Source organism: Chroicocephalus ridibundus, chromosome 2 (assembly GCF_963924245.1).
Source record: "Chroicocephalus ridibundus chromosome 2, bChrRid1.1, whole genome shotgun sequence".
Taxonomy (NCBI): Eukaryota; Metazoa; Chordata; class Aves; order Charadriiformes; family Laridae; genus Chroicocephalus; species Chroicocephalus ridibundus.
Genome location: NC_086285.1, coordinates 27,104,692 through 27,132,182, shown reverse-complemented (window position 1 = coordinate 27,132,182; position 27,491 = coordinate 27,104,692). Strand labels below are relative to the sequence as shown.

General features: G+C 44.2%; 2 protein-coding genes across 4 annotated transcripts in view; both read right to left on the bottom strand.

The window, feature by feature from the left end:
• Positions 1-22,677, bottom strand: part of LOC134511223 (probable acyl-CoA dehydrogenase 6) — a 92,311-nt gene extending 69,634 nt beyond the window's left edge. The window contains exons 1-2 of one of the 2 annotated variants that reach the window (XM_063324851.1): positions 22,478-22,677; positions 5,587-5,707 (exon numbers count right to left, since the gene is read on the bottom strand). In XM_063324851.1, coding sequence (XP_063180921.1) covers positions 5,587-5,707; positions 22,478-22,630 — 274 coding nt within the window. In that variant the 5' untranslated portion in view covers positions 22,631-22,677. Of the gene's footprint in view, positions 1-5,586; positions 5,708-13,327; positions 13,436-22,477 lie in introns of those variants that run through there. The other variant, XM_063324852.1, reaches the window with a different exon arrangement.
• A 123-nt stretch (positions 22,678-22,800) lies between these two features.
• Positions 22,801-26,725, bottom strand: LOC134510593 (guanine nucleotide-binding protein G(I)/G(S)/G(O) subunit gamma-11). Of its 2 annotated transcripts, XM_063323889.1 has the most exons (3): positions 26,543-26,725; positions 26,281-26,384; positions 22,801-23,254 (listed from the first exon to the last, which is right to left on the bottom strand). In XM_063323889.1, exons 2-3 carry the CDS (start codon positions 26,374-26,376, stop codon positions 23,129-23,131), a joined length of 222 nt encoding a protein of 73 aa, XP_063179959.1. In that variant the 5' UTR covers positions 26,377-26,384; positions 26,543-26,725; the 3' UTR covers positions 22,801-23,128. The 2 variants fall into 2 exon arrangements, with proteins under 2 accessions (XP_063179959.1, XP_063179958.1); XM_063323888.1 differs by lacking the exon at positions 26,543-26,725 and having other exon boundaries at positions 26,281-26,524.
• Positions 26,726-27,491: the final 766 nt, after the last annotated feature.

Below are 27,491 nucleotides of genomic sequence, written 5' to 3'. Positions count from 1 at the left end.
TTGCCTTATCTCAAGTACAAAAGAAGAATCCCAGGAACTAATCTGATCCCTCTATCAACAACACATTCAAAGGAAGATTATCTCTTCCCCAAAGACTTGCTGTCCTTCAGTATGTCTGTTCTCTCAACTGCTGTTGTTCGCTGAAGGAGCTCTTCCCAGAGGTACAGCCGCACTTCCTAACCAGCCATGGAGAATGAAGCACTCGTGTTTCCAAGTCATGTGCACAGTCAAGAAAAACCAAAGATGGACTCGAGCACTCATTTCCTTGGTCTGATCAGGAGTATCTGATGATCTGTGAAATGCAGCCCAAAACCCTGTTTCCTCCTTACCATTTTCTATTGCATTTCATCCTACACTTGCAAGATGCTAGATGGGACTTGAATTCAGCATTTCACAAGGCGGGGGGGGAGTCTCACCCACATAGAACTTACGCAAACAAAAACCTGTTTCATGAGATTTCAATCCACTCCACAAAATTAAGGCCAGATAAGTACCTGAAATTTCTTATACTTATCTGATCAAGGTCTCCAAACCACTGCCATCCATCACTAACTTTGTCATTAATTTGATTCAAATGAAGCAGTGACTGATTCTGGTCTATTGTTTTTTAGAGGCTTATCTAAATTATTCCTTGATTGCAAACCAGGTATACCTCCTAGCTGGTAAACATTTCAGATGATGATTTTGCTGGTTCATTAGTATCTGAGAACATGGTACAATGGCTTCTCTCTCAAACTTTTAGATCACAACTATTACTAATTAACTACTATTGCACTCTTTTTTAAGTGAGAACGAGATCAAGCAATTAGTTCAGCTGGCTATGTTTAAATCTACTAAACCAAGCACAAGCATTGCAGCTGGTCCACTCCTGCCATACAGAAATGGTTTGGGACATATTAATTCTCTTCTGACAAATATATCCCTTTTAGCTACTATCCATAGATACACCTGAAAAAGTTTCAGTAACTCTCTTAAAGGCCATAAAAACCTTGTTTCATCTGAACTACTATGCCCCTTTCTAGTGACAGAATTCACTGCTCCTCCCAGGCCCTTCTTTTGCTCATTCCATGTAATAGTAAGGCTTAGTATTACAAAAAGGGGAGAGGAAAAAAAAAAAAAAAAAAAAAGAAAGAAAAAGACCACCACACACACTCTTTCCAAGTGACTCTCCACTACCAAGCTCTCAAAGTCTCATCTTACAAGAGAAAGGTATACTTGTGAAGCTGGATGAGGCTTTGAGCAGCCTGGTCTAGTGGGAGGTGTCCCTGCCCACAGCAGGGGGGTTGGAACTAGATGATCTTTAAGGTCCCTTCCAACCCGAACCATTCTGTGATTCTGTGAAAACAACAAAATTAACCTTAGAGGACAGCCTAGATCTATATTCCCACATTCAACACCCAGACACATGCAATAAACAGGCTTACTTAAGGAAAGATACTGCATCTTTTTCCACTTGCAGTGCAATCAATCATTTGAAACATTTGTTTTGTTTCATCAGATGCTTATCTGTCTCCAGTGACAAGAACGTACTGCTCATTACTTTCTCCAGTCCCGTACCCAGCATGTATCCCAAGCAGCAAGGGAAGGCGATAGCGTAAAACTATACTTTCTCATCCACGTACATGTCTTACCACATAGTTTCCTGATCTTCCTGATATGTTTAAGAACATATTTCTGCAAGTGCACTGCTAAGTGTTTGACAGGAATAAATGAAGGCTACTAATTGGACACACTGTCATAATTATTTGTACGTGCAACTGCATTCTGCTAAATATTCCTAGGGGCCTGCCAGTAAAAACACTAGTGAAATACCCAGAAATACCATCATTGCCACTTATGTCTCACAGTGATACTATGCGAACATGCAGGACAGCACACACCACCCACTTGCAAACCTTCCTCTTTGCTTTCCCTCAGCCTTTACACGATTCCTGTACTTACGCATCAGTTGATAAAAACCAACTTTTAATCATCTGCGTCGGCATACACAGGCACATAACAGTACGTTTTGAGCCTGTGTCTTTGGCAACACATCCTAAAATTTAGCAACAGCCAAGGCTTTGATTCATAAACCATAAGATCACTAATGACCGCATAGATCTTTTCCGCTTTTACTCCAATATCTCATCTAATATGCACATAAAACACTCCAAAGAATATGTCTTGCCCACTTCCCTTAGCAAAACAGACAATGGCCAACTACCAAGGCTGTTAAAAGTATTTTTCCTGCCTACCCTAATATTTTCTGCCCTTAGTTTTGGGACTGTCAGTACCTCAACATCCCAGAAACCTTATAATTTGAGGAGAAACACACATTAAACATAAATGGAGAGTAATAAGTATATAGATATGTTGGGGTTTCTTTCCCCTCAAACTAAATACTTCAGGCTAAACTGAGTGATTCTGTAAAACACATTTTGCATAGAGCAAAAAGACAGTTTTTATGCATAAATAACGTTCACTTTTTCAGCAAGCATTTTATATTAGGAAAGTCTTCCTACTTGTAACAGCACAACACATACTTTTTCCCAAGGAAAACCAGTGTATGCGCTATTTTTGAGTTGTGTAAAGAATACCAGAGCAGAGTAATGGTTCAAAAAGAAAAATCCTTCTTTGGCAGAGGACTGAACAGACTGGGTAGGAAGTTAAACTCACTGATCAGCTTCGTGATTCCCCAATTATGGGTGCATGGCTGGGCCTTGCCAACAGTGTTTACATGACCCCTCCAACTAACATCCTGAACTACTGTACTACAACCAATATTCACTACAAGCGTAAACAACTGTGGAGAAAAAAAAAAAATATATACAGGAAAAACCCTGACAAATTTGTAGCCCTCAACTCCATATGGTGGGAATTGATGGAGCCTTTGCAATACAAATAGTGCCCCAAATCATTTCTTCACACAGAAGAAGTTTCCAACGATAAGGGACACATGTAAGGCACGTTCTTTTAAAAACCTGACTCCCATTAAGCAGCTCATTGTTCATAAAGGGAATGGTGTTTACACAGGAAAAAGTCCAGTTTCAACAAATCTGAAATCCAACAGATGTTTCCTTCTATCTAAGCAAAACAAGTTTGTGACCCATTTCTGCCCAATCAGAAAACTTCAAAATTAATTTTACAGGAAAAAAACCACAACCCTGTACTCGACAGAATGACCCTGGAAAAAAAAATCAGAAAAACTTATATTTCAAAATCGCAGTTCCTACTAAAGTGAATTCACTTGAAAAAATTTAGTCTTCTTTAAACAGAATGCTTTATGATCTGGGCTTGAAGGGATGCAACATGATAATTATAATTTTGGTTTGTGCTGGAAAGAGAAAGTAGGGCAAGTTGTTACTCACATGGCTCCGTGTCATGAATGCTCTCCTCAAATTAATTAACCTCTCTTCTCCAGACCTCTACCGGCATCCCCCAAAAATTCCTGTCTGCTCTTGGCTTCCTCAAATCTCTTAAGACCGCTCTTCCTCTGCCCACAGCATTTAAATGATAGAAGTGGTTGAGCAGAGTATAAAAGGTATACCTCTTAATTTTATTTTTAATTAATACTACCAATACACACTAATCCCACAGCAAGCACAAGCACTTTATAGAAGCGTAGAAGATAAGGAATTTCAGGCTTTGCCATAGTCCTGCTGTTGAGCCTGAGCTGTTACTCACCTGGCTCTTTCACTTACCATCACGAGACAGTTTCAGGACTTTCAGGATGTACCTGATGGCATTATACCATTACAGAGCAAAGCTGGATCTGGTGACATTCTGTTGCACAACTGAACGCTGCACAGGCAGCATCTTCCAGGGTGTTGGTGCATTTTATGTACCCAACAATACCTTGCTCGAGAAGATGAACTGAGACAGAGCCTGTGTCACCGAGAAATTTATCCAATTTTTTACAGCTTTTATAAAATTCAGCTGCAGAGCCCCAACAAATTAGATTAACAGCAGATACACATGTCAAAGCCAAGGCTAAAATATTCTTAACGATAACAAGCGTAGTCAGTGCATGCAACCTTCTGTGCCCATCTTTGCCTTTACAAGTCCCTTCTTCACCAGATTTCACTCCAGTTATTTCTTGTCCTAGCTATTTTGTGAGCATTATGCAAAGTTCCCACCTCCACAATGTTTTATGGGCAATATGCTCAGCACTGAGGCTCCTTACCCCAGCTGAGGCCTCTCCATGCCCTGTGATGAATACAACAACAAGATGGGGCTGTAATTGGGCAGCAATGCAACACACCATTATTACAATTATTAGCAGTGTGAAAGAGACCCCACTGAGACAGATTTCAAATCTGCCTACCAAATAATTACATCAGAAGGTAGAGGTGGTTTTCTCCCTCCCCCAGTAATCCTATTTGTCCTTTAAATAGACCTTAAGTATACTTTCAAACTGTCAGCATTTTTGTAAATAAATACGAGCTCAGACCTAATTGGATTTGTCAGAAAAGTCACAGCTAAACAGTTCTGTGAGCTCCAACAGCTGAATAGCTAGAGAAAAAAAAAACAAAAAAAACCACCACAACCTTCCACATCGGAATGTATAAGAATATGAAAGTTCATTTCAAGAGGAAAAATTTCCTCTGAAAATAAGTGGTAAAAAGACGTAATTTGTTCCACAGTTCAAACCCTATCCCTTAGCAACAAAATGATGAGGTGTGTCATAGCTAAGGTTGTGTGACCTGCTCCATATAGATGATTACCTGCACTAAACTGTTCAGACATTGTCTCTTTGGGCTGCTCTGAATTCACCACGATTGCTAAAGGTTTACCAATGCAAACTTACTTTTGTTTTAAACTTTTTAACCACAAAGAAGAAAAAATGAGGGGCAAAAAACCCCAGATAATTCTGACAGGAACACGTAACAGTAACGTTTGAAAATAAATCAGGTGCATATTACATTGCACACAAATAAAAAAACTAGGGGAATACATATTTTAGCTGAAGAGTAGAAATATCTCCTACTCCTCTGGAATTCTTGACTTTTTTCTTCACAAATATATCTATGTAAACATGAAACTTGCTCTGTCCTTGCTATGTATGTCATTAGCTTCTTATTCTCCTGTGGGCTACAATAGTGCATTTTAAAGATAATCTAGGAAATAATGGCCTAAAACCCACACAAACCTCATCCTCTGAATGGCAAGACAGAATACATTACAATGATATAGAGGTTACAGGTTAAGGAAGTATAATAGGTCAAATCTTACAACATTTTCAATGCCTTCAAATTGTGGTGCCTTTAATGAAGATTGAGATTATTCTGTATGTTTCTGGATCCAGAAGAAAAGTCATTATATGGATTGTATGTTGAAAATGGAAGCGACAGTCATTTCACTGACTTTAAAATAACAATCACCCATGTTTTTAACATTTCCATTTAGGAGAGTATCAACTTGAGCACTCAGCAACATCATTTTCCCTGTTTGCACAGTTGGTAACCAGCATGCCTGTGACTGAGGAATATAAGTAAACTTTGCATTGAGTTTTGAACCACGCTTTGATCTGCAGCAAAAGCAATGTGAGTTAAGATAATGAGTCTATTACTGTCAACATCAATACTCGGCAGCTGTACGCTCTCTTACCTGTTGGCTTATCCACACCAAGGAATCCAGCCTGTCCCAGGGTTTTAAATACTTTATGTGCTGGGAACTGTCCTTCTTCTTCCCACTTGTCCACAAAGGGATTAATCTCCTTGTCGATGAGCTAGATTTGAAAAATAAAAGTTATTAACACAGACATTCCTACAGAAACACCTTTAGCTACTTTTGTCTAAAAACTTTAATTTAAAAAGGAAAAAAAAACATACAGAGAAAATTCTGAAAGCACATTAATTTTCTGACTTTCTGTTGGATGTCCTTACTCTCCATCCACCCACAACTACTACAACAGGAGCAAGGAGACAAATATAAATTATTCTTTTAGCAATTACAACTACTACAACAGTAAGTCATCAGGACTGCTTTACATCTCTCCAAGACCTATGAAAGTGGCAGTTCCCCCTCACCATTTGTTACCTTTCTGGGTACGGTTTCTAGAAAGCAACAAGAAGGGAAACCTGGATTGGCCTCAGTGGGACCTTGCCAAAGAAGGCTGATGATCCGTTCACCATAACCACACAAGGTACGCAAGACAGGAAAGGGGGAGAGACCTCATTTCCCCTCCCTTTGCTTGAAAAGCTCTCAAGAACGTCAGCGCTGCTCAGGGCACTTGTGTCCAGTCTGCGTTTAGACTTCCCTCGGATCTGACAAAACACACACTGGAAAAATATGGTCTTCTTTCAGATTTTATAGCATTTCCAAGCCTAGTCCCTGGGCAACTCTCAATTGGGCTATGGCTGCACACCTTCCAAAAGTCAGTGTCCTAATCTGCCTGGCTACTGCATCCTTGCTCTATTCAGGTTGCTGTCTTCCCTTCCAGCTGATGCAGGGAAAACACATCTGGAGTACAGCCACTATGTTCAGTAACACCTTCAGGTTTCAGAGCACAAGGGTTGGGCATCTCACCCTGCAGCGTCCCAGATTTCCCTGGCCATGGGAAGGGAGCAAAATGGGCAACCTGCAGTTTTGCAGACAGCCTCGAAGGCTGGCAGTAACGCCCAAACAGAGCCAGCTCTGTGCCAAATGGCCCTAGGCTGCGGGATGCACTGGGCTCTCCTGCTTCTGCCACCTCACTCTTGCTCCCTGTGCCTACCAACCTATGGTCGCAACAGCTCTCAAAAGGACTCACCTGTTGCATAGCGCCCACCCCTGCCTACCTCAACAAGCCAAACCAGGGCTTGGAGCAGGCTGCTTCTGCCGTGTCGCCAAGCGCACCATGCACCTGGGTCAGCACGTACGAGATGGTCCAAATGCAAAACAAAAAAGCCACCCTTCTTCCTCCAAACCAACCTTAGCAAAAAAAACACCAATTCCCAATGGAAAGTAAATGCCTCTAATCCACGACCAAAATTTTGCTGCTACACTGTTTTACAAAGACAGAATTTATTAAGAACTCGCTCCTCTTAGTCTTTTCTCCACAGTAAATAAACAAGTCCTGTGGTGCTCACTGTTTCTTAAGCTGGAAATAGACTCCTCTCCCTCCCAAACTGCTGGGCTCAGGAGACCCTGCGGAGCCTTCTTCTGAGCTATCTATTTATTGCACATTCTTCAGAGAATTTCAGCCCATATATGGCTGCTTTCTGCTTCCCAGTCAGCCACAGAAATAAGGATACTTCACTGTTGGTAACAGAAAAATCACTTTTTCACTTCTCTCACCAAATTCCAAGAAACGTATATACTGAATATTCAACTCATTCAGAAATTATCATCTCTCTCCCTTTCTTATACTGAATAACGCAGGTCTCAGTCTCATGATTAATACTAATAGAATACTCACCAGGACACTATCTAGAAGAGCCCACATTTAACTTTCTATACCGTCATATCCTAGATGCTCAGATTCTAGGACACTGACCCTCAACATTGAGTTATTGTTGTTTGTAACAACATCTGATAATGTTCATCAGATGATATGCAGGGAAATGCCTGAAAGAGGTTATGAAGCATGTACAGAAAGTTATCCCGGACAGATCTTGGCAAAAGTATGAAGTGAAAGTACTAACAGAGTTTTGTGCTTCTTATGGCTGGTACTGGGCCAAATGCTTCACAACCTACACACAAAAGCTACCTTTGAAATTAAATGGAGTCAGAAGAATGACTAAGGCATTACGGAAGTGGTTTTACATCATTTCTACAGATTGTGACCTGCTTGCTCCTGTGACTTTGAGTAAAACTCAGATTGTTTAACAGAGCCAAAGTTTAATTATTACTAGGTGAAATTTGCCATGTGGAGTAAAACAAGATCTTCCCTGCATGACACAACAACAAAAAACGAAGACAGCCTCGCTGCACAGACCACAAACAGTGCATGCCTCTAAACTGAAGGGAAAAAAAGAGAATATCACTGTCCAGATACTGATACCCACAGTTGTTTCTTAGCCACTGGACCATTCACTTTAAACTGTGTTTTTGCAAAGAACTGAAATAGGTTCTGTCAAAAGCTTTTTAAACTTTAGACACAAATTGTTTGCAAAAATCACACATGCCATTTTCAATCATAAACAAGACTCTAAACAAACTAACCTACTTTCAGGCATGCAGTCTCATTCCTTTAAAAGTATCATTCCTCAAAATAAATCTTCAGAAAACACACATCCTTGAATAATTTGCACAGAGGGGAGGAGCAGGCTGTGGGGCTATCGGAGGGCAGACGGCTTGGATGGGAGAGGGGATTTGGGAAACACCTTCCACTTACATTATCACACACAAACATAGCCCACGTTGCTAGAGAACTGCAGTGCTGGGCAACTGGCTGATCCTTAGTATTGGTTATTGGGTACTATCATCCCTTCATATAAAAGCAAACAAACAGAGAGATTTTCAAAGGGCCAAGGCAGCAATGACTGAAGGAATACACACAATTACAGAATGTGTGCTTAAAACATTGCTAAAGATGGGTTTACGTAGATGCAGGTCAAATAACGCTGCATACCTAACTATTTCATTTGCCCCTTCCCTTGGCTTTAGCCAATTCCTCACATCTGTGCCTCCAGAGAAGTATTTCACACTTGAACTAATTTAAGTCTTGACTAATTAACTTTGCATTAATTTAATTTTTTTTGAATGCACACAGCTTTAAGAAGTAAACACTAAGAGCTGCACAAATTATGCAGGCACTTTAACCTAAATCATAAGGTAAACATGCAGTGTTTGACAAATATACAGAAGCAAGCTTTTGGAAGTAGGTGAGCAGCTGGATTGCTTATTTTTATACGCTTTATCATAAGAAACGTGTAAATCATGGGTGACAGCACTTAGACTTGCATCACTAAGACACTGACCGTAACAAGACCTAAAACTCCTCCCAGTAGAAATATTTTAACACAGCATACTACAGGTGCTGCCTCACAGACACAAAGGAAATCTTTTTGCCTGGTCTAGCTGGCCAAATCTCAGTGTCATTTGGGATGTAAAGACGATTTAGGAGCCGTGTATCTTTCCCACATGCTGATCAAGTACCAGTAAACCACAAGAGAAACTCTGTTATTTTCCTGATGGTGAGGGCACAGTTAATTCTCATGTATGGGACCGGTGTTTTTCTCAAGATACTTCCTCTGAACCACAAAGATGCATGCCTGGAAGACTCAGCTCTGGAGCTCAGCCTGCATCCCAGTGAGAGCTCGGGCTACTCTCCAGGGAGCCTCCGAAAGAATGGCTTCAGGGGCTGTTATCAGCTGTGAATTATTTCAAAAAACATTGTGTATTTGCCCAGTCGGAAACCGATCGAGCCAACAAACTCACTTCATGTTGAGTGATGGTAAGAAAAATAAAGGTGTTTTCATTTAAAATTGTCTTTACAAAGTTTTGTGAAAACAGCACCTGTAGCTTCCTGCCCAGGAATGGGGAAATGCAGTGGCAGGGTTGGGGAGGGGACAGAGACAGAAATTCAGATTTGTTTGTGTGTTACAGATTATTCTAATTTCTCTCTAAAACAAAAAAAAATGAAAATAATCTCCCCAAAACACTGCCAGATAGTTTCATGTTTTGCTTATTTTCCACTGGAAGTTAGTACACTGTTTAAGTGAGAAAAGAAACAAAAATACACATTTGGGGATTTTCCTTCACATGATGCTCAGTATTTTGTGCTGATATTGTACCCAGAAATATTAGCAAATGCCATTTAATTCCCACTCTAATCTAAAATAAATACACTTTTTCTACAACAGTTGAAATAGGTAATTGAATTAATTTGGGTACTGAGAGTATGTACAGATCTCCTTTACAGCAATTAAAGATTTCTTTCCATTATTCACCAGCAAGTCACTTTCAATTCAGAATTTCAAATCAGAAATTAAAGGCCATGCCACTTCTACACACAATACCTCTTATATCTATCCCTTACAATACTGTACAGTGGTAGTATATTTCAGCATGCACACAATTAGCAAGATGATGAATCTTGAAAAGAAAACAATAAACTGAATTCTTACAAATTGACAGAAATTTTTACTAAAGCTTCCTGGGAGTTATACCAAAGCTGTGATTAGACTGACTTGAAAAGCAAGAGAAAACTTCTGAGAAAAGGGTATTTTGTATTAATAAGATTAAATTGATTTAGTGATGCCTCATAAATGTAGCATATTATGCTATAAGGAGCATTTTTTTTCCTTTAAATCAAGTTACAGTAATTGAACTTAGCTCTACTAATATAATAACCAAAGATGACAAAATTAATGGGATCTTTAACGTAACAAAAAAGCAAATCAATAAGCAACAAACCACTAATGACAGCTCTTCAGTGGTTACATCTAGACATCAGCGTTAACACTGACCTGAAAGGACGGAGGTAACAGACCAGAGTGCCCTTTGCCTTTGACATCAACAACAACTAAAGAAAATAATTTTCTCCTTGTAGTTTTGTTCACAACCACCAGCAGCAACAACTGCACTGAGAGACACCTCGGCACCGTACGGACGCCAGTGCTGAGGATGAGGCAGTGCTTTAGCAAGATATAAGGCAGAGTTGAGGTGGTCAAACCCACAGGCCACCAGTGGGTGCTACCAAACCTGGCCTCCAAAACCCACCCCCATGGGTGCGAGGCAGTCAGGTCCTAGCAAGCTCCTGGCCGGCCACCACACCGCAGCCTGTGCAGGTGCTCTCAGCTGCTCCTTGGTGGGGGAATTTATACATCCAAACAGCAGCTGTTCATTTCCCACACATTGGTCCCCGTCTGGGTCCCCCCAAGGCACACATCCCAAGCACACCAGAATGAGTTTTCCACTGTATATTCCCTGTTTCTTCCTGCTCCTGGGCTTGGAGGCCATGACCCTCCTCGACTCCCTCACAACACCTCCAAGGCCCTAAACAAAGTTTAGTGGCCAATCCTTTCTTAGGAAGGATACATACTCTTCAGAAAGGTAGGGAAAGGGCGTAGGGAAGAGGACCAGGATGTGGAAATACATTCAGGACACAACCAGGGCAAATCCAGGCGGGTAAGAGAAGGAGGTCAGCTCCTCATACCTACTAGAGAGGCTGGGGAAGAGACTGACGCTTCTACCATGACACCTTGCTGACAAGGACGTCTACCAGCACATGAGGGGCAAAGCAGGATCCTGCTGTCCCTCCTGCCCTCGTGAACTCCCTTCAGCGCTGCCAGGATGGCAGCTGCTCCTGTGCTTCCAGGCCCTGTGACACATGCCAGGAGATCCTGACCATGGCAGAAGCCACAAACTGCCCGAGCGCCTGGATCAGCCAGCCTGCTGGTGATGAGCCTGGACCCGCAGCGGTCACTACCCTCATGGACGAGGCAATCATTTGGTCTCCAATGACATTACAAGCAGAATCAGAGGCAGTATGTGACTTCGAAGACAACAACAGGTTAAAAATAACTCCATCACACAAAGATGATTTCACCACGCAGCAGGCAGAAAGTGTTCCCTGCAGTGCTAAACTTGGCTGCTCATACAAAGTTTAGTGAACTTTCTTCTTGCAACCAAAATCCAGTGTTACCAGCTTACTCAAGGTCTGAAGTGATCTAGAGAGCAAAGCTGCAACCTATCATTTCCTTTTTCGGAATGCATCACCACCACAGGGGAAAGGTTTTCAGGAAGTTTTGCAGGAACTTTTTCTGGGGATTGTTGTTTTTTTTTTTTGTTTTGGTAGTGGGGTTTTTTGTTGTTTTTGGTTTGAGGGCATTTTAGGGTGGTGTTTTTTGGTTTGGTTTCCCCCCCCCCCAATACTAACTGAAACAAGGGAGACAGACCTCACTCCCTCTCATATAAAAACATACATGCTCTTCTTGGTTAGGACAAACCTATGAGATCTGTGTAAAAAAAATGACTCACCGCTATGCAAGGGGTCCTGTCAAGGCAGCAAATGTCCTAGACAATACCAAAAAACGTCTCCCCATTGCATGAGGAAGACAAGTTTCCCTTTTGCCCACAATGTGGAAGATTTGGCATTCGGATACAATCTGTGCCTCTTATTCTGTATTCACCCTTGACTACCCAGCCAAACGCATGATGTGACACCTGGGCAAATGACTGTCTACATGAGCAGTCACAGAGGAATTTGCCCTATTTGAGTCCAGGATTTGGGACTGGGCCTCAATGATGATACGGAAACTTCTGTACTCTGAGCTGTCATCAGACTGTTGCTGGGAACAAGCCAAGAAAATGCTTTCCACACGGATACAGGGTTGAACTGAAGAAGTTTGATTTATGCATTGATATCTGTTTCATGACCATTGGGCAGGAAAAAAAAAGAAAAAAGTAGTCCTAAGTAGAATATCCAGATAATTAAAATAAAGAAAAAAAATCAAGCAATTTTGACTTATGCTTTTTAGAGCAGTATGATTCATTTTACAAACCACAAACCAACAAGTTCTAAAATTATAATTTAGATGGCAGTCCATTGTAAAGTATCAATATTTTCAAGCCATCATCAAGATACTAAATAATAACATGAGTGCAGCACATAGAATATGGAGGAAACAGCAGGAAAAAAACACAGTATTTAAGTATATGTCTAACTTAAAACTTTACAGTTAGTAGCAATGAATCTAGAGAGCGTGGTTTAAACTTTCACATAAAGGTTTGAAATAAAACAGCTTTGATTTCTTTATTTTCTTATCTTCTTTTTCTCTTTTATCTTCTTTATCTTCTTTTTCTTCTATTTTCTTTATCTTCTGTATTTTTCTACAACTACTGGCAACATTTTTTTCAAAACATTTTGTTACTCTACTTAGAATTTTCAATCTTGTTTCCCCCCTGTGAAAACGTAAAATGAATGAGGAATTAACACACATATCCATGTCTTTTTTAAATGCCTTTATTGCATTTGAAAGACAAAATGCCCCTCAAGTTGTATTTTTGGTTTTCTCTCCAAGTCTTTTTATTATATTTTCCCCATTATAATTAAGTACTAACAGGTCTAATCTGAAATGTGACTGATTTAGCCCTTATAAACAAGCTCACTGGTATCACCCCAAGCATATCCCATGAAGGAGAGGTGCACAAATTCATGGACTAAAAAGCAATCACATAAAAGCCCTGGGTATATAAATGGCATTAAGCAGTGGGATGGGCTGTTCTTATCAGCATCTTTTTGAACACTAAACAAGCACTTCTGAGCAAGAAATAAGTGGTTGCGGCATTACTTAAAAAGGGAAGGTAGGAAAGTTGCTCTCAAAATTTTGTCCTTCATTCACGCAGTTTGAAGAACATGCCAGACACTCACACACCAGGCAGGACGTCTGCCAGCGCCCACCCCTTGAAAAGGTCCAACCTGTGGAGATCCAAAAGTCCATGATTTGCTGCCTTTGCCCCTCAGATCATTTTGGTCTCCCCAACTTCTCTTGCACTTCATGTGCAGAACCCAACCACTCTGTATGGCACCTGTGGGACAAGATGCGACCAGCCCAGTGAGAAAAACTGAGGGATGTAAAAGAACACTTCAAGCCAGCCAGAAGATATAATTGAGAAGAAAAAAGAAAGCCAAATCAAATACAACTACGTTTTATCTTCCTTTTTTTTTTCCTCATTCCATACCTAAAAACCTTAAACAGCTGTTGAAAAGCAAAATAATGGTTCCACCTACCCTATTTAAATGCATTGCCATCCCCTTGCCTTGGTGGAACTACACAGAGATAAGGTTAGGATCACACTGAAGTACCTGGCTGACCATGGGCTCCATAGCAGGCACTTATGCTCATCACCCTCTTTTTCCATGGACTATATTGCTTATCTTTTATTTCACTTGTAAATGTGCTAAGCGCTTGACAAAATAGAGACATATGTTATATGTAACCCCTCCTGAACCTACTCTGTGCACATATGTATATTGAGACGCAAATATACACAGATTTCAGCTTGTTTCGCCTTCCCCTTTTCCCTTTCCCAATGGGTGGTACATAAGCTTAAGAAATAAGGAAAAATAGCCATTCCAGCTTAGCACTATAAAGCTGGTCTAAAGGGGCAGATAACATGCCATTGCTAGTGCCTCAGGTATCTTCAGGATACTTCTACTTCTCTGTTCATTGCTGCAAAGTGAGGGTGAACAGGCCTGGCTCACGTCTGGGTTTCTCCGCTGCCACTGCACACAGCTGTGGCCAGAGCCGAGTTTCCAGAGAATCTTCCAGTGGATTTAAAACCAATATTCAGTAGGCTCATATAAGAGAAAACCAGAAAAATTTCCTGAGTGTTGGAAAATACATGGCTGAAATGGGAAGACATATATTTAAATTTAATTAATTAAAGCGCCACAGTTCCTTTTTGTAATTTCAATTAAGCCATGCCACAGGCAACAAAGGAATCATGCAATCTGCTACAGCTCTGGGAACTGAAGACTGCAGTGATCGGCAAATACAGGAACAAACTGTTACTAAATTAAACTTTCCCTTTCTCAAAGGGAAAAAAAATTAACGGAGGGAAAAACGCTGTAACGTACGAGTTGGCAGCATCTCATTATATAATAAAACATACCTGCCCTAATCTATTTTTACAAAATCTGATTTTCAGAAAAAAAAAAAAAGCATACACTTTATGAGTATTCTGCAATTTTGCTTGGGCTATTCATTTGGCAGTAACTGGACATGCTTCTGTTTAAATCATTGTGTTTCTTCCCTTTCACTGCAACACAGTCCCTTGCAACATACATAATACATAAAGCAAAGCTGATTATTGGTTCAGAAATTTGAATACCACAAATCTTTTTGTCCCATATGTCGGCCTACAGTTTTTATTTCAGAAGACAAAAAAAACCAAAACAAAACAAAAAAAAACCAACCAAAAAACCCAAACCTTGAATCAACTACAAAGTTTTTGCCAATGCTTATCTAAAACTTAAAAATCTACAAGTCCACCAGGGAGTGCAGAAGCATGGACTGCCCCTCCACCCTGTGCAGCTGCTGGTGCACCTGGGAGCCCCACTGCTGGAGCAGAGGGCACACATTATCACCATACTAAGAAAATAAAAGGTCCAGTCCAGGGCCTGGGAGCTGAGCCCAGCTTAACCTTTTCCTGAGGAATGAGAAGCTGGAAGACCAGCTCCAGCTAGAGAGGCACCCACATGATCCTAGCCAACCTCTCCTCCCTCCCTCTGTCCTTCTTCCCAGGACAGGTGCATAGGGAAATCCCTCCTGTACAGGCCTGAGTATCTTGGTAGTCTCTACACGCTCCCAACCACAACCCCTCCAACCGCCCTGTCCAAGAATATGGCAGAAAAGGGAGAATCCCAAAATTGCTTCCCACTCTGGACTCCAAGAACTACAGCTACCATACCGAAACCTGTTCTCCAGCAGAGAAGGATAGGAACATATTTGCAAAGCCTCCTGAGATCAGGCAATCAGTTCTGTGTTTAGTTCCACAGAATTTCTCACCACCTCTCCTTTGAGCACATGCAGATTGTATTTTACTTAAGCTACCTCTCTGTAGGCAGTATCTACTGCTATCAAACCACACCACAACGGGCAAAGCACCATGTGTGCATGAGGGGAAAAAAACAGGTCAAAGAAATCCCTTTTTCCACCTCCCACCAGCCGATTGACTGTGTTCACCCTCATCCACAGCAATCACAAATTCTGTTCATAAGAAGCGTGATTCTTTGTATTTGGTAACAAAGCAACCTCTCCAGGTGCTCTGTGAGGCTCTTCACAGCACCAACCCCCAGAACACAGGATTTCACAATTTTAATCGTATCACTAACCTTCCCTCCCCACAAATTACAACATATCTAAAAACTCCCACATGTGACTGTCCCAATCATCTTATCCTTCTGGACTCATCCCAGAAGCAACCAGAATGAGCACAAACCACAGACTTTCACAATATTATAGGCAAAGATGGGGGTTGTTTTCTAGCCTGGCATACAGGGAACTAAGAATTAGAGCGAGTGCCCAGGGCATGGTTATTCCTATGATCTGAGGGCAGATGCATTCAAACAAGGTTAGTCCTACAAAAGCAAAAATATGTGTCATGTCAATCTAGATGGTGATCTCAGACAAAGATTTAGGACGCCTGGGAGCTCTGGCTACTTGTACACACTTACAGAAGTGATTCAGAACTGAGCAAGTGAAGCATTTTTTTTTGCCCCTGCATCTCATACTCTCCAACGGAGATGCTGAGCTGAGGCATAGTGTAATGCCCACCAGAGGCTGGCATGTTGGGGTTTGGATCCTGCTTTTGACTCTGGGTTACATCCTAGCAGGAACGAAACCAGTTACCTCACTGAGGCACATGCCATCGCAGGCTACCTCTCTGCTGCAAGGTACTAGGACATCATGGAATTATATGATGGGATCCAACTTCAAAGGCACGTCCACACACTGCTCCCCGTCCCAGGGCTCAGGACTTCATGCAGTACCTAGGCAGAAGCACAACCTGAAAACTGGGTAACAGTTGAAGAGATTGACTTTGTTAAGCAATGTTGTATCGAGTGCTGACTGGGCTACACCATTCATCTGAATTGATGGATTTCCATCCTCAAGATGTCTGTATCCATTAGCAGAGCTTCCAGTGTTCACCGACACTTTTTCACCAACCAGGACCACAAGTGGCAACCAGGGTCTCCTGTCACTTCTAGGACTTCCCACTGTACCAGTGGGCCTCCTTCAGACAGGGCTATCTGTGCCATCACACCTGTACCCAATGTAGTCCTGGACGTAAGACATCATATCAGATACAGACAGACATCAGATACTGACTGCATCCAAGAGGCCCACTACATCCTTTAGATAAAACAGAAAATACTCAGTTCTAGGAACTGATCCTAACTCTGTTGCTGCCCTCACCTTTTCTTTGTCTTGCATCACTGAAAGAGGAAAAAACATTCTCTAGAGCTATTCAAAGAACGGCTTCTGCACATGGCAAAGTGTAGGTAGAGAACCACCACAGCCCTGCAGCTTATGCCAGTTTACATATGTGCTGGAACTTAAACTATTCTCATCACGGTATCAGCCAAGTACCTAGTAAATTTGGGGTATCATTATGGATTAAAACCGCTGAAATCATTTAAGGTCTGCTAGTTTGCAATACTGAATCATTAGCTAAAGATATGGACTTTCATATGAACCACAAGAAGCTTACACAGGATCTACTTACTGCAGCACTCCAGCATCATGCAAAACATTTTTATTCGGCATGCTCTAGTTCCTTCTTTTTTAAGCTGAAATAAAATATTCCAAATTTCTCTCCAAACGAGGCGATTTTTTCCAGGATTTCATCAGCTTCCCCAGGAAAGTTTGGTTTCTTCTCAAGAATAAGAGAGGAGTTTCTAGTTTCCTTTTCTGACTTTGGAAATGGCAGACCATTGTGCTTATCCCACTGCACGCTTCTAACGGCAAGACTTACGACAACGGGTCTGAGAGGACCCATTCCCGAGAAACCCTCCCAAATCTGCCTGAAGAGCAGCTCCGCTCTCAAACACTGCGGCACTTCTCCAACCCATCCTCCTACCCGCAACAGGTTTGCATGATGCTGACTGAGGAGAAAAGACTTCTGGTGACAGACAAAATCCTGCCGGTTCTGCAGCATTGACAGAGACCAGAAACCAGCACGCACGGTCAAGAGCACATCGGAACATATTCCATACTCAGCCTTTCTATCCTTTCTCCCCAGGTGGCCTGGCATTCAGCGTGGGCAGGGAGCAGAATATCCACCACCAAAGAGCAGCTTCAGGTGCAACAACTTGGCTTCCCCACTACTCCCTTCCCCTTAGGATCTCTGCATCTCACCATTTCAGACAGTGCTCGGTCTTTCAGGAGCGCAGTATGCCGCCCATACCAGTTTTCCTAATCTCAGGTTTCCACAGCATATTTTGAAGGCTGCCATATCAAAAATGGCAGACTGCAGATATAATGGCATTTCTGGAAATACTTAAAATTATTAAGCTTGTCCTGACTTATTCCTACAGAGAAACTAATGCTCTAATTTTCAAATGAGAAGTTAAAAACTAGTCATTGAAACTTATCTGAGGGACAATACAGCTCAGGTGGTGCTACCAGGGCTAGTGACCAGGGATCTTTGGTTCTTAAAGGACATTGAAAATATAACAATCACTGTCTAGATGCACGAGCCTGGCTGCATGATAGCAAACGATTTTAAGAAGCACACCAAGTATCCTGAAAGTCTCCTCATGTAGTCTATCACCATTCATCTATCAAATTTCATCTTCAAGGACTGGATCTGGATGTAGGCACTCACACTACTTCTGAGTCCAGAGAGGAAAAAAAAAAAAGGCAAAAAAAAAAAACCAACTCCCAGAAAGTCAAAGTCCAGAGCAAGGTGAGATGAAATACAGACGAGCTTTCAGAGCACCCTGATGCCTGGCTGGGACATGTCCCATTCATTAGTGGGGGTATGTGACCTAAGAAGATTTAAGCAAAGTTACATTTTCTGAACAGTCACGGCAAAACCTATATAAACCCCAGACGTTTGCTCAGTCATAAACTGCTTATTAAGACACAATTTTAGTTGTCAGAAGTGCCTATTGCCTAATCCCATCAGGTGTGACAATGATAAAGCAATAGAATAGCTAGACCTGAGCCACAAAAATATCCCTTAGGCCCAGTTCTCCTACTGAAAGATGCTCATTGAAAAGTCTAAGTAGATGCAGTGGAAATTTGTTCTAACATGAATATGGGGTTGGAAAAAAATCCAATCTTTGGGCACAGCAACTGCAATCTCATATGTATGCACTACTCTGACACTGAGTAACAACAAAGAGCATTGCTTATAAAATTGCCTTTTTTGCATTTCTGCTATACAACGAAGCGTTTGTACATTAAGTGACATTTTTTTGATTATCAGAAGAGGCTTTTTACAGAGCTTGCTTGACTATGCTGAAGCTCACTTTTTTCTCTCCTCCTCTCCTAAACTGATTTAAAAGCAATTCTTGGTAGGGCACTAGTGAATGTACTGGATGGTTCCTCTTATTGCAGTGGTATATCCCAGCTGTCCCTTCCAATAACAACAAAAATCAATTTGAAAATTTCCTCTCTGCTAAATTAACACCAAAAATTTTTGGCAGTAGTAAAGCACATTGCTGTGCTTATCTATACCAGCAAGAGAACTAGCCCCTAAACGTTTATATGATGTTTCTGTCAGACACAAGATGAAAAAGGCTATTGCAAATACCCCAAAATCTGTGAATACTTTTTGCTTCCCCTAGACAGTGCAAATCTGTGAGCCTTAGTAATGTCACATTTTTTAACTGTCTCTTCCTGAAACTTTTGCCTCAGGTGCATGATAAATAAGGTTTTAAAATCATAGATGCAGTTCATGTATTTTGCAGCATCAGCTGTGTCTTTTCTCCCTCCCAATTCAGTGAGAAACTAACTTTTAGGTGATTTATTTGCAATACCAGCCACCTACTACTTTGCTGTTCTGTTACTCTTTTTTATAATTTGCTACAAAGACAAATAAACCAACTCCATCCAAGGTGGTCACCCTTCAGTATTTTGCAGAAGGTCAAAAGAGCCATATCCTTTTGACAGACAATTTACAATAATTTTATCGGAAAGTTAAAGCGAATGTCAGTATTAAATTCAGATCCTGCACGCTCTAATATGAAGGGGCTCCAATTCTTGTAAAAATATGTATATTAATAAACAGAAACTCATGACATACAAGCCAAGAGTGGCAAATAAGGCAGCGGTGTCCTTTGTTGGAGTCTCACTGTCACAGGGGAAATCCCCCTTATCCTACAGAGATGTAACACAGCGTAACTAGACTAAGAGACCGCTGGATATAAAATGAAATCTCATTTATATCACATGCAACTCCAGCAAAATATATGCCAATCCTTTTCAAACCTATTTCCCAAAGCTTCTTAGTACTAATGCCAGAGGAAAAGAAAAACAGACAGCATGTATATATCCTATATGTATATGCATACTCCTGTGCATACACACACAGAGAGCAGGTTAAATCTTTTTCCTCCAAGCCAGTTATACTATAATTTAGTTATTGCAGCAAGCTGTGGGACACCACTGCCCTGCAAGCATTGTTCGACAAGTTAAGTTACGTTTTCAATTTCCAAGAGGAAGGGTGGTGACCTACAAAGTTGTAAAGGAAACCACTCAGAAGCTTATTTCAATACCTCTTGCTAAAAACAGCCCCCTGGAATTATAAGAGTCTCTTCCTCATCCTGCTCAGAACAATTGGAAAGTTACAGACCGTTTAAAATGCATTAATTTCATAGATTAAAAAATAAAGTGAATGGAGACCAAAAAAAAAAAAAAAAAATAACAGCTCCCCATCATGGTATTGCACTGCTCATTTTTCCAGTCTCCCTGGTAGCTGCACATGGATTTAGCTAGAGGAAAGAGTGTCCCAAGTTACATAGCAGGCACACTTAAAATGCGTCACAGATCCTGAGTGGCCATCCTCTCACAAAGACTTTACTTTCTAGTTTATCCTAAAGTCATTGAGGACAGGTTTAACTTATGCCAAAACAAACATTGATTGCTAGAAGCTTTGGGGTGAACATCAGACTGGATTTGACATAAACTGGTGATTTTGTTTTTTTTTCCCCCATATAATCAGATAAAATCTAGAATAAACACTATATAAGCATTTTGTAAAATACAGGACAATGATAAAATTGGGTTTATGTTGCTTACTGTAATTTCTTCCACAATATATTCATCACAGGGATTTAAATGATAAATGTAGCATCACATTCCCTCTTAGCCCACGATGCAATTACCTGCACTAAACCCAGCAAGGTAGGGCATGCTGTTAGCTGCAATCCAACAGGCATGGGGGGAATAAAAAAAAAGGGCGGGGAGAGCAGTACGTATAAAAAAAACGCCTTATATCACACAGCAGAGCAGCAAACTGCACCGACAGACACTAATAGAGCCACTTGCCCCTGATCCCTCAGCAAATACACAGCTGCAAGCATCTGAGATACACCTACCCCTGGCAAAGCAAGACTTAAAAATCTTCCAGATCCAGATTACTGCCTTCACAGGTCTGGCCTTGCTTGTATTTCAGAAGGACACCAATTTTTCAGTAAAGCAATTGTAGTGCCCGGGCAGGTAACTGAGTGCCAGGGAACAAGTTCAGCAAGCAGATTACTCTGCAGATTCGCAGAGCGAAGGCTCGCTCCAGACGGGATCAGCACAAACTTGACGCTGTGGTATTAGCTGCAAAATCCTGTACTGTTAATCCAGGTGAGAGAAGAGGATTCATTTCCAACTTCTTCTACTGATCCTTTCTGTCACCTTATTTCTGCACTGCAAAAAGTCCAGGAATTTAGACTAATGAACTAATTTTCTTAGGAAACAGGCTGGCCATGCACGGCTTTTCCTTATTGCTCAGATTTCTTTTTTTATAATACTAAAGATGAACCCAAAACTTGAGTTAAAGCTCAAGGATAACAGGCCTCATTTTAGCGATAGAAAACTCAATTAATTAAATAGCATTTGGGATATCTTTTTTTAACACCGGAGATGTGAAAGTTAACTCCTAAAAAAAACCAACCCTGCAGAAATGTAAAAAATCACATGACTCAGAAGCAGTTCCACTATCTGTGGACCGAGAAAGCGGTGAAATTTGGAAAAGGTTAAGTTTATCCATTAATATGTAAGTTTCCTCAAGTAATTTTGAAAAGCATCTATCAAAGACAGGACAGCACAGCTCCAAAGTCACGTGAATGAGTTAATATTTGGCGATCCAGTGCATACTGCTTTTTAAAAAGCTGTGGCACTCTGCTGCAGCACCAGCCAGGCCTTGTTAAGCTTAGCTACAGCTAAACGAGGGACAAGTCCTTACGCTCCATAATGCCTACCTCTGAACCTTTATTCTGCTTCTTCATGTGTGGCTGTGCACACCTCGTCCATCAGCCATACTGACCTCACCTCATCAGTTCATAGTTTAAAGGCCGGCTTCTCCCCCCGGCAGCCCCCTCAGCGTGAGCCTCACCAGGGCCTCCTGCCTCAAACCATCCAATTAGCTAACCTTGACAGGTGTGCTTGATTATACCGCTGCCTTCCGCAGGTGTGACGCTGCTGGGAACACACAGCATTCACCAACGGCACCACCAATTACCTGCAGATTGTCGTCTGGCATTCGATTTATGTGTTACCTTACCAGAAGTGCCTCCTGTCCTCTTGATTTATGATTCAGCCTTTCAGTGACCTCTCTCTACCCTCCTTTTAGGGACAAACGGGCTCTGTTTTGGGCTCAGTTCCGCCTTTTCTTGTGCTCTGCATCCACAGATGGACCTTAACCTGCGTTTTGCTGTCCCGCCTGTCACACGCGGGGGACACACGGCTTCCTTCCTGACACCGGCCAGGGGGGCGTTCACTTATTTAAACACAGCCCAAGCCGCTGCGGGCGGCTCGGTGACCTTGCTCCGCTCGGGCCGGCGCGGCCGGGTGTCCCACTGTGGGGAACTGCCGTCGTCCCCTCCCCCACAGCACACCCCCGGTACCTTCCTGAGGGCCGCCCGCAACTCGCGGTGCTGCGGCGTGTCGCCGACGCCCCCTCCGTCCCGCCGCCCCGAGCTGCCGCCCCGCCGCGGGGCCGCCCCGCCGCGCAGCGCCGAGGCCAAACGCGCCCAGCGCCCGCCGCCGCGCAGCGCCATGGCCGCCGCCTGCCCCCCGCCGCGCTGCTCCGCCCCGCTCCGGCGAAGGCCGCGGCCTGGCCCCGACGAGCTTTAACGGCTGGCCCGGGTCGTCCCGCCGGCCCCTGCACCGCCCCGTCCCGTCCCGTCCCTCCTCCAGCTCCCGCAGCAAGCCAGGGCAGGCTCTCGGGTTACGGGCAGGTTTCCTTTAATGCCAACGAACAGCCACGAAGCGACCGGGGAACGGGGTGGCGATAAGGGGGCGCCGCGAAGCGAAAGGAGCCGTCCCAGCCGCGGGAGGAGGGACGGGCACGGCGGGGAGCCGGGGGTGGGCAGCCGTCCCTGCCGAGGGTCTCGGCTGCTTTCGGGTTGGTTTCTTTATTTTTGTAAGAAAAAAAAAAAAGAAAAGAAAAAGAAATCCGCTCCTGTTCTCGTTCAACAAGGACCGGCGGCGGTGGGGACACGCTGGTGACTCCCTACAGGTGAAAGGGGAGCATCTGCTCCGGTGGGTTGGTTCTCCTAAGCGATGACACAGCCCCCCTTCTCCTTGAAGGGGTTCTTGTCCTCGGGAACCCCCTTCACCAGCGGGTCCTCCCCTGAGCGCTCCTCGATGTAGTTCTTGATCTCCTCGGAGCACTTGGACACCTGGAGTGAAAGAAGGGAGAAGGGGCTGCGTTAGGGCCGGGGCTCACCGTGCACGTCGGAACAGCGAAACAGCGAACTCACGTCCTTCCTATTTACCGTCCCATCAAATATAAAAGATCTGACCACAGAGCCAGCACTAAGCATGTGCAGACTGGGCTTCCTTCCACTTTTCCACAGCCCGATATTCACAGAACTTGTATCACCAGGAATGTGTATGCCACTCGGAACAACAGTTGCTACATAGTTAAACGTGCATTTATTTTTATAATTAGCCACTATAGTTTTATTAAGCTGCAGATCACACTCTCCCTCAGCATCAGCATGACTTACGGTCAATGGGTTCAGGATCGGTAACTTTCAATTCAATTTCAAAGTGTTTATGTCTTTACTTGTTTTTCCCAAACAAAACATTCAGTAATGATTTTTTGTTGGTAATACAAATTCTCGCCTTGTGGTTCTATAATGACAACCATGCATCTTGAATGGGAGTAAAGACCTGACTTGGAAAGACAATTTACTTACAGGTTACCTGGGGTTATTTTGAACAATGGTTAATAAAACAGCCTATTGTGTTGTGAGAGAACATAATATGCCTGACGCTTTGGATGACATTCATAGCAAACTAGCACTGGTGTAGGTAAGCCTGCATAGAACCCACCTGTGAAGGTGAAATGAGTTTAGTTTACATTGACTGAGACAGGACCACATGCACCAAAAGTAGTAACAGTGTCTGTGGAGCCTGAGAGCACACAAGCAAATCCCACCAGCTCCAGAGGATCCTTGTCCATGCGCATCTCTTTTTTCTCTTCCCTATGTCAGCAGAAACTGTCCTTAGGTGCTCGAGTACCTGACACGGCTGAGGACGTGCTCCAGCTCTGTCCCTACCTCCTCCCTTCCTACCCGCAGTCCCTGCCGAGGCACAGCAGTGCAGAGTCATCAGCAGAAACCAGCTGTTGCCCAGGCCACTAGATGACTAGTATCTCTAATCCGAGGCCCCTTGCCTTCTTTCTTAATTATATTTTACTCCATAGGTAAAATTATGACCAGAGAACCAATTAATTTACCTGCTGTATCGCAGAACAACAGAGCATGGCCTGTGCAAAACTAAACTTTAAGCCATCAGAAAGAACTTGGAGTTAATTCCCAGTTAAACAGTGCATAAAATAAGGTCTAACTACCTCTAGCTGCCTTACAGCAGAGGAGAATTTGGACCTGCAAATCCCATTACATGTGCCTTGCTCTTTTGTGCCTCGCAAACCTGTTCATTCAAATTGGGGCACCTTACGCCATCATAAAGGTGTGCTCCAAAGTATATGCAGGAACAGGGTTTGTTTTACTTCAGTCAGCACAATCAGGATCTTTTTCACATATAAGAAAAAAATGTCTGCTTAAATACACATTCAGACATTTTTTATTCATTAAAAAAATTATTCAACAGGATATTTTATCTTTGTGATGTAAAGGTACAGGAAGGGGTCAAGAAAACTTTGGCTAAACGTTTTTACTTTTGGTGACCACAGAATTGTGGCTTCTGCATTTCCCTGTCCGTGTTACACTCATACAGGTACCAGGGGACTGTGACAACTGCAACACAGATTTCATTCTCACAGTGAAACTTCTGTTATAATGCACCAGTGAAATTGAGGATGTTGTCTGTGTTTTACTACAGGTAATTTGAAAATATCCATTTCCCTTAAGTGACCGGGCTTCTGGTTTATTCCAAATATTTAGGCAAGAATTTTAAATTCATTAATTTATTATTATGAAATTATGATTAATTTATTATTATGAAAATCAAAAACTGTACACCCTGCAGAGTATATTTCAGTTGCTTGGGAACTCCCTGAGGGATGATACAGGTATCTATAGTAGCTGGATGTGTAATCTTCAATACTGCTGGAGCTGTAGACTCTACCATTACATCTACAATCACTGATACCTAACTGACAGCCAAAAAATAACTGTGGCTTTCTTATTTTCTGGGCTAAACACCTAGACCTGAAATGAAATTCACGTCACTAATGCAACTGATTCCCACATATAAATGTATTTTTAGTCCTAACTAGAAGCATTTATTTAGATGTAGTTTGCTTCTGCTGGCATGCAGAATGAAGAAGAAAAATAAAAAGAATATTAGTTTTATCATGGAGCAAGATCAGTTCTGCATGTCTTTCATCTACAGAAAATGTGCAAAATGACAAAAAATTTCACCCGCGGAAAGGAATAATCAGCATAATTGACTAGAAGTACACTGTTTCTAACGGACCACGGACGGCTTATGGCTCTGCACCAGCAGTCTTTCGGCCCCTGCCCTCTGCCCGGGCACTGCGTGGTGCCCGCCCGAGGAAGAGGGCGGCCGTGGCCCCGCAGCTTCTCCCGCAGCCCGGCCGGCTGCGGTGCGGCCCCGGACGGGATGGGGAGCGGTGCCGCAGCAGGGCTTCCCGCCCCCTCACCTGGCACTGGCGGATCCCAACACGTTTTATAGAGGAGGGGAACGGAGCTCGACGCGCTCCTCCCTCGCCAGGCAGGGCTGCCTTGTGCTGGCACTGGGCTCCAGGGACTCGCAAGGGAAGGGAAGCCAAGGGGGACCCGTACCGGCCCCTCGGGGCGCCTCATTCCGGGGGCTGTGGGCCCCCTTTCCCCCCTCGCTCCACAGCCACCCCCGTGAAGGAGCCGCGCTCCTACCCGTTGCCAGTGCTGGTATGTCGCCAGCGTCGTCCCCGGTCCCTGCCCCAAAAGGGGGTGGCTGGAGCCGTCGGTGCAAACTCCGGTCGTCCCAAAACGGCCGGGGGTCTCCCGGAGAGCCGCTCGAGAAGCCCCGCTGTCCCCGCCGTCGCCGGGCCAGCCGCGGCGGGACGGGGCGCTCCCGCTCCGCCCTGGGCTGTCGCCCCCGGTCCCGCCGCCCGCCCGACGTGCCCCCGGGCGCCGCATGAGCCCCCGCACCCCGGCCCGGGAGTAACGGGGCTTCTCCCCGCTCGGGTCCCGGCGGTCGGGCAGCCCCGGGCCTCTTCTCCGCGGCCACTCACCGGCTGCCTCTCCAGCTTCACTTCTTTCCGGAGCTGCTCCACTTCCATTTTCAGTTTGTCCTTCTCGCTCAGGTCCTCGATGTTGATGGCTGGCATCGTCTACACTGCCAACGCGCGGCGGGAGGGAAAGAGGGAGGGAGGGAGGACAAAAGGTTACCGCTGGGCAGCCAGGCCGCCGGGGCCGGAGCCCCCGGGCGGGCGCGGGGCGGCGGGGCGGTGGGACGGTGGACGCCCCCGGCCCGCCCCCGGGGCTCACTCACACGGTGCCGTCCGGGCTGCCCCGCTGCTCGGCGGCGGCGGCGGCCGCTTCCTCTCCGGCGCGCCTGGCACCCCTTCCCCGCGCCGCTCCGGCCTTTAAACCGCCGCGCTAATCCCCCCCTAACCGGATTAAATCCCGACCCGGCCCCGCTGCCGGGGCGCCGGGGCGTTAACACGGGCCCTGACTGCACAGGGAGGGTCCGGCCGCCCCGGCGCGGCTCCCGGGCAAGGCGCTGGGCCCCGCCGCCGCATCGCCCCGGCACCCCGGGGGGCAGCAGGCGGCTGGAGCGGGAAGCAGCGGCGACCCTCCTGTGCTGGCATCCCCCCTCCTCCCCTTCTCCGCCACCGCTGTGGGGCAAAGGCAGCGAGATGGGCCGGGTGTTTTGGCCCAGCAGTGAGGTCTTTCTTCCCCTGCCATCTCCTTCTGCTCCCCCTGGCCTTCACGATGCTTCTTGTTTTCCCGTGCCACCAGCACCCGTGGGCTCTGTGCTCCTCTGCCCAGCAGCTAAGGCATCAGCAGGTGGTTTGTGGAGGCACATTACTCTAGGCTTGTGCGTTTAAACTATGAATGGACTGGAGCAAAGGTAGGGGAAGGAACCGCTCTCAGGTCAAGTGTCCCGGCAGGCGGCCAGGCTGTCAATGGCAGACACAGCAAGTTTTGTGGTAGGTACTTCTGTCTGCAAAGCAGAGTTGCAGCTCTGTGTGAGAGGGATGCCGTGCCCGACCTGCACAGAGCATCTCTGGAGTCATGGAGTTATGACAGGTGTTGAGAATGGGGCACTGTCTGTAAGAGAAATTATGGGTTAAATGAAGGAACTAGGCCATTCTTCTCCTGTGGTTGCATACACTTTTGAGGTCTAGGTTCCAAACAGGGTGCTATGCTTTTTGGAAGAGGGTGGTCCTTCCACGCATGTTTCTACAGCACCTAACATCTCTGATTCCAGCTGCTGCTT

Coding starts and splice junctions, on each gene's coding strand:
- LOC134510593 (XM_063323889.1), bottom strand. CDS start 26,376: ATGCCAGCCATCAACATCGAGGACCTGAGCGAGAAGGACAAACTGAAA. Junction 23,255..26,280: donor TGAAGCTGGAGAGGCAGCCG/GTGAGTGGCCGC, acceptor CTTTCACTCCAG/GTGTCCAAGTGCTCCGAGGA.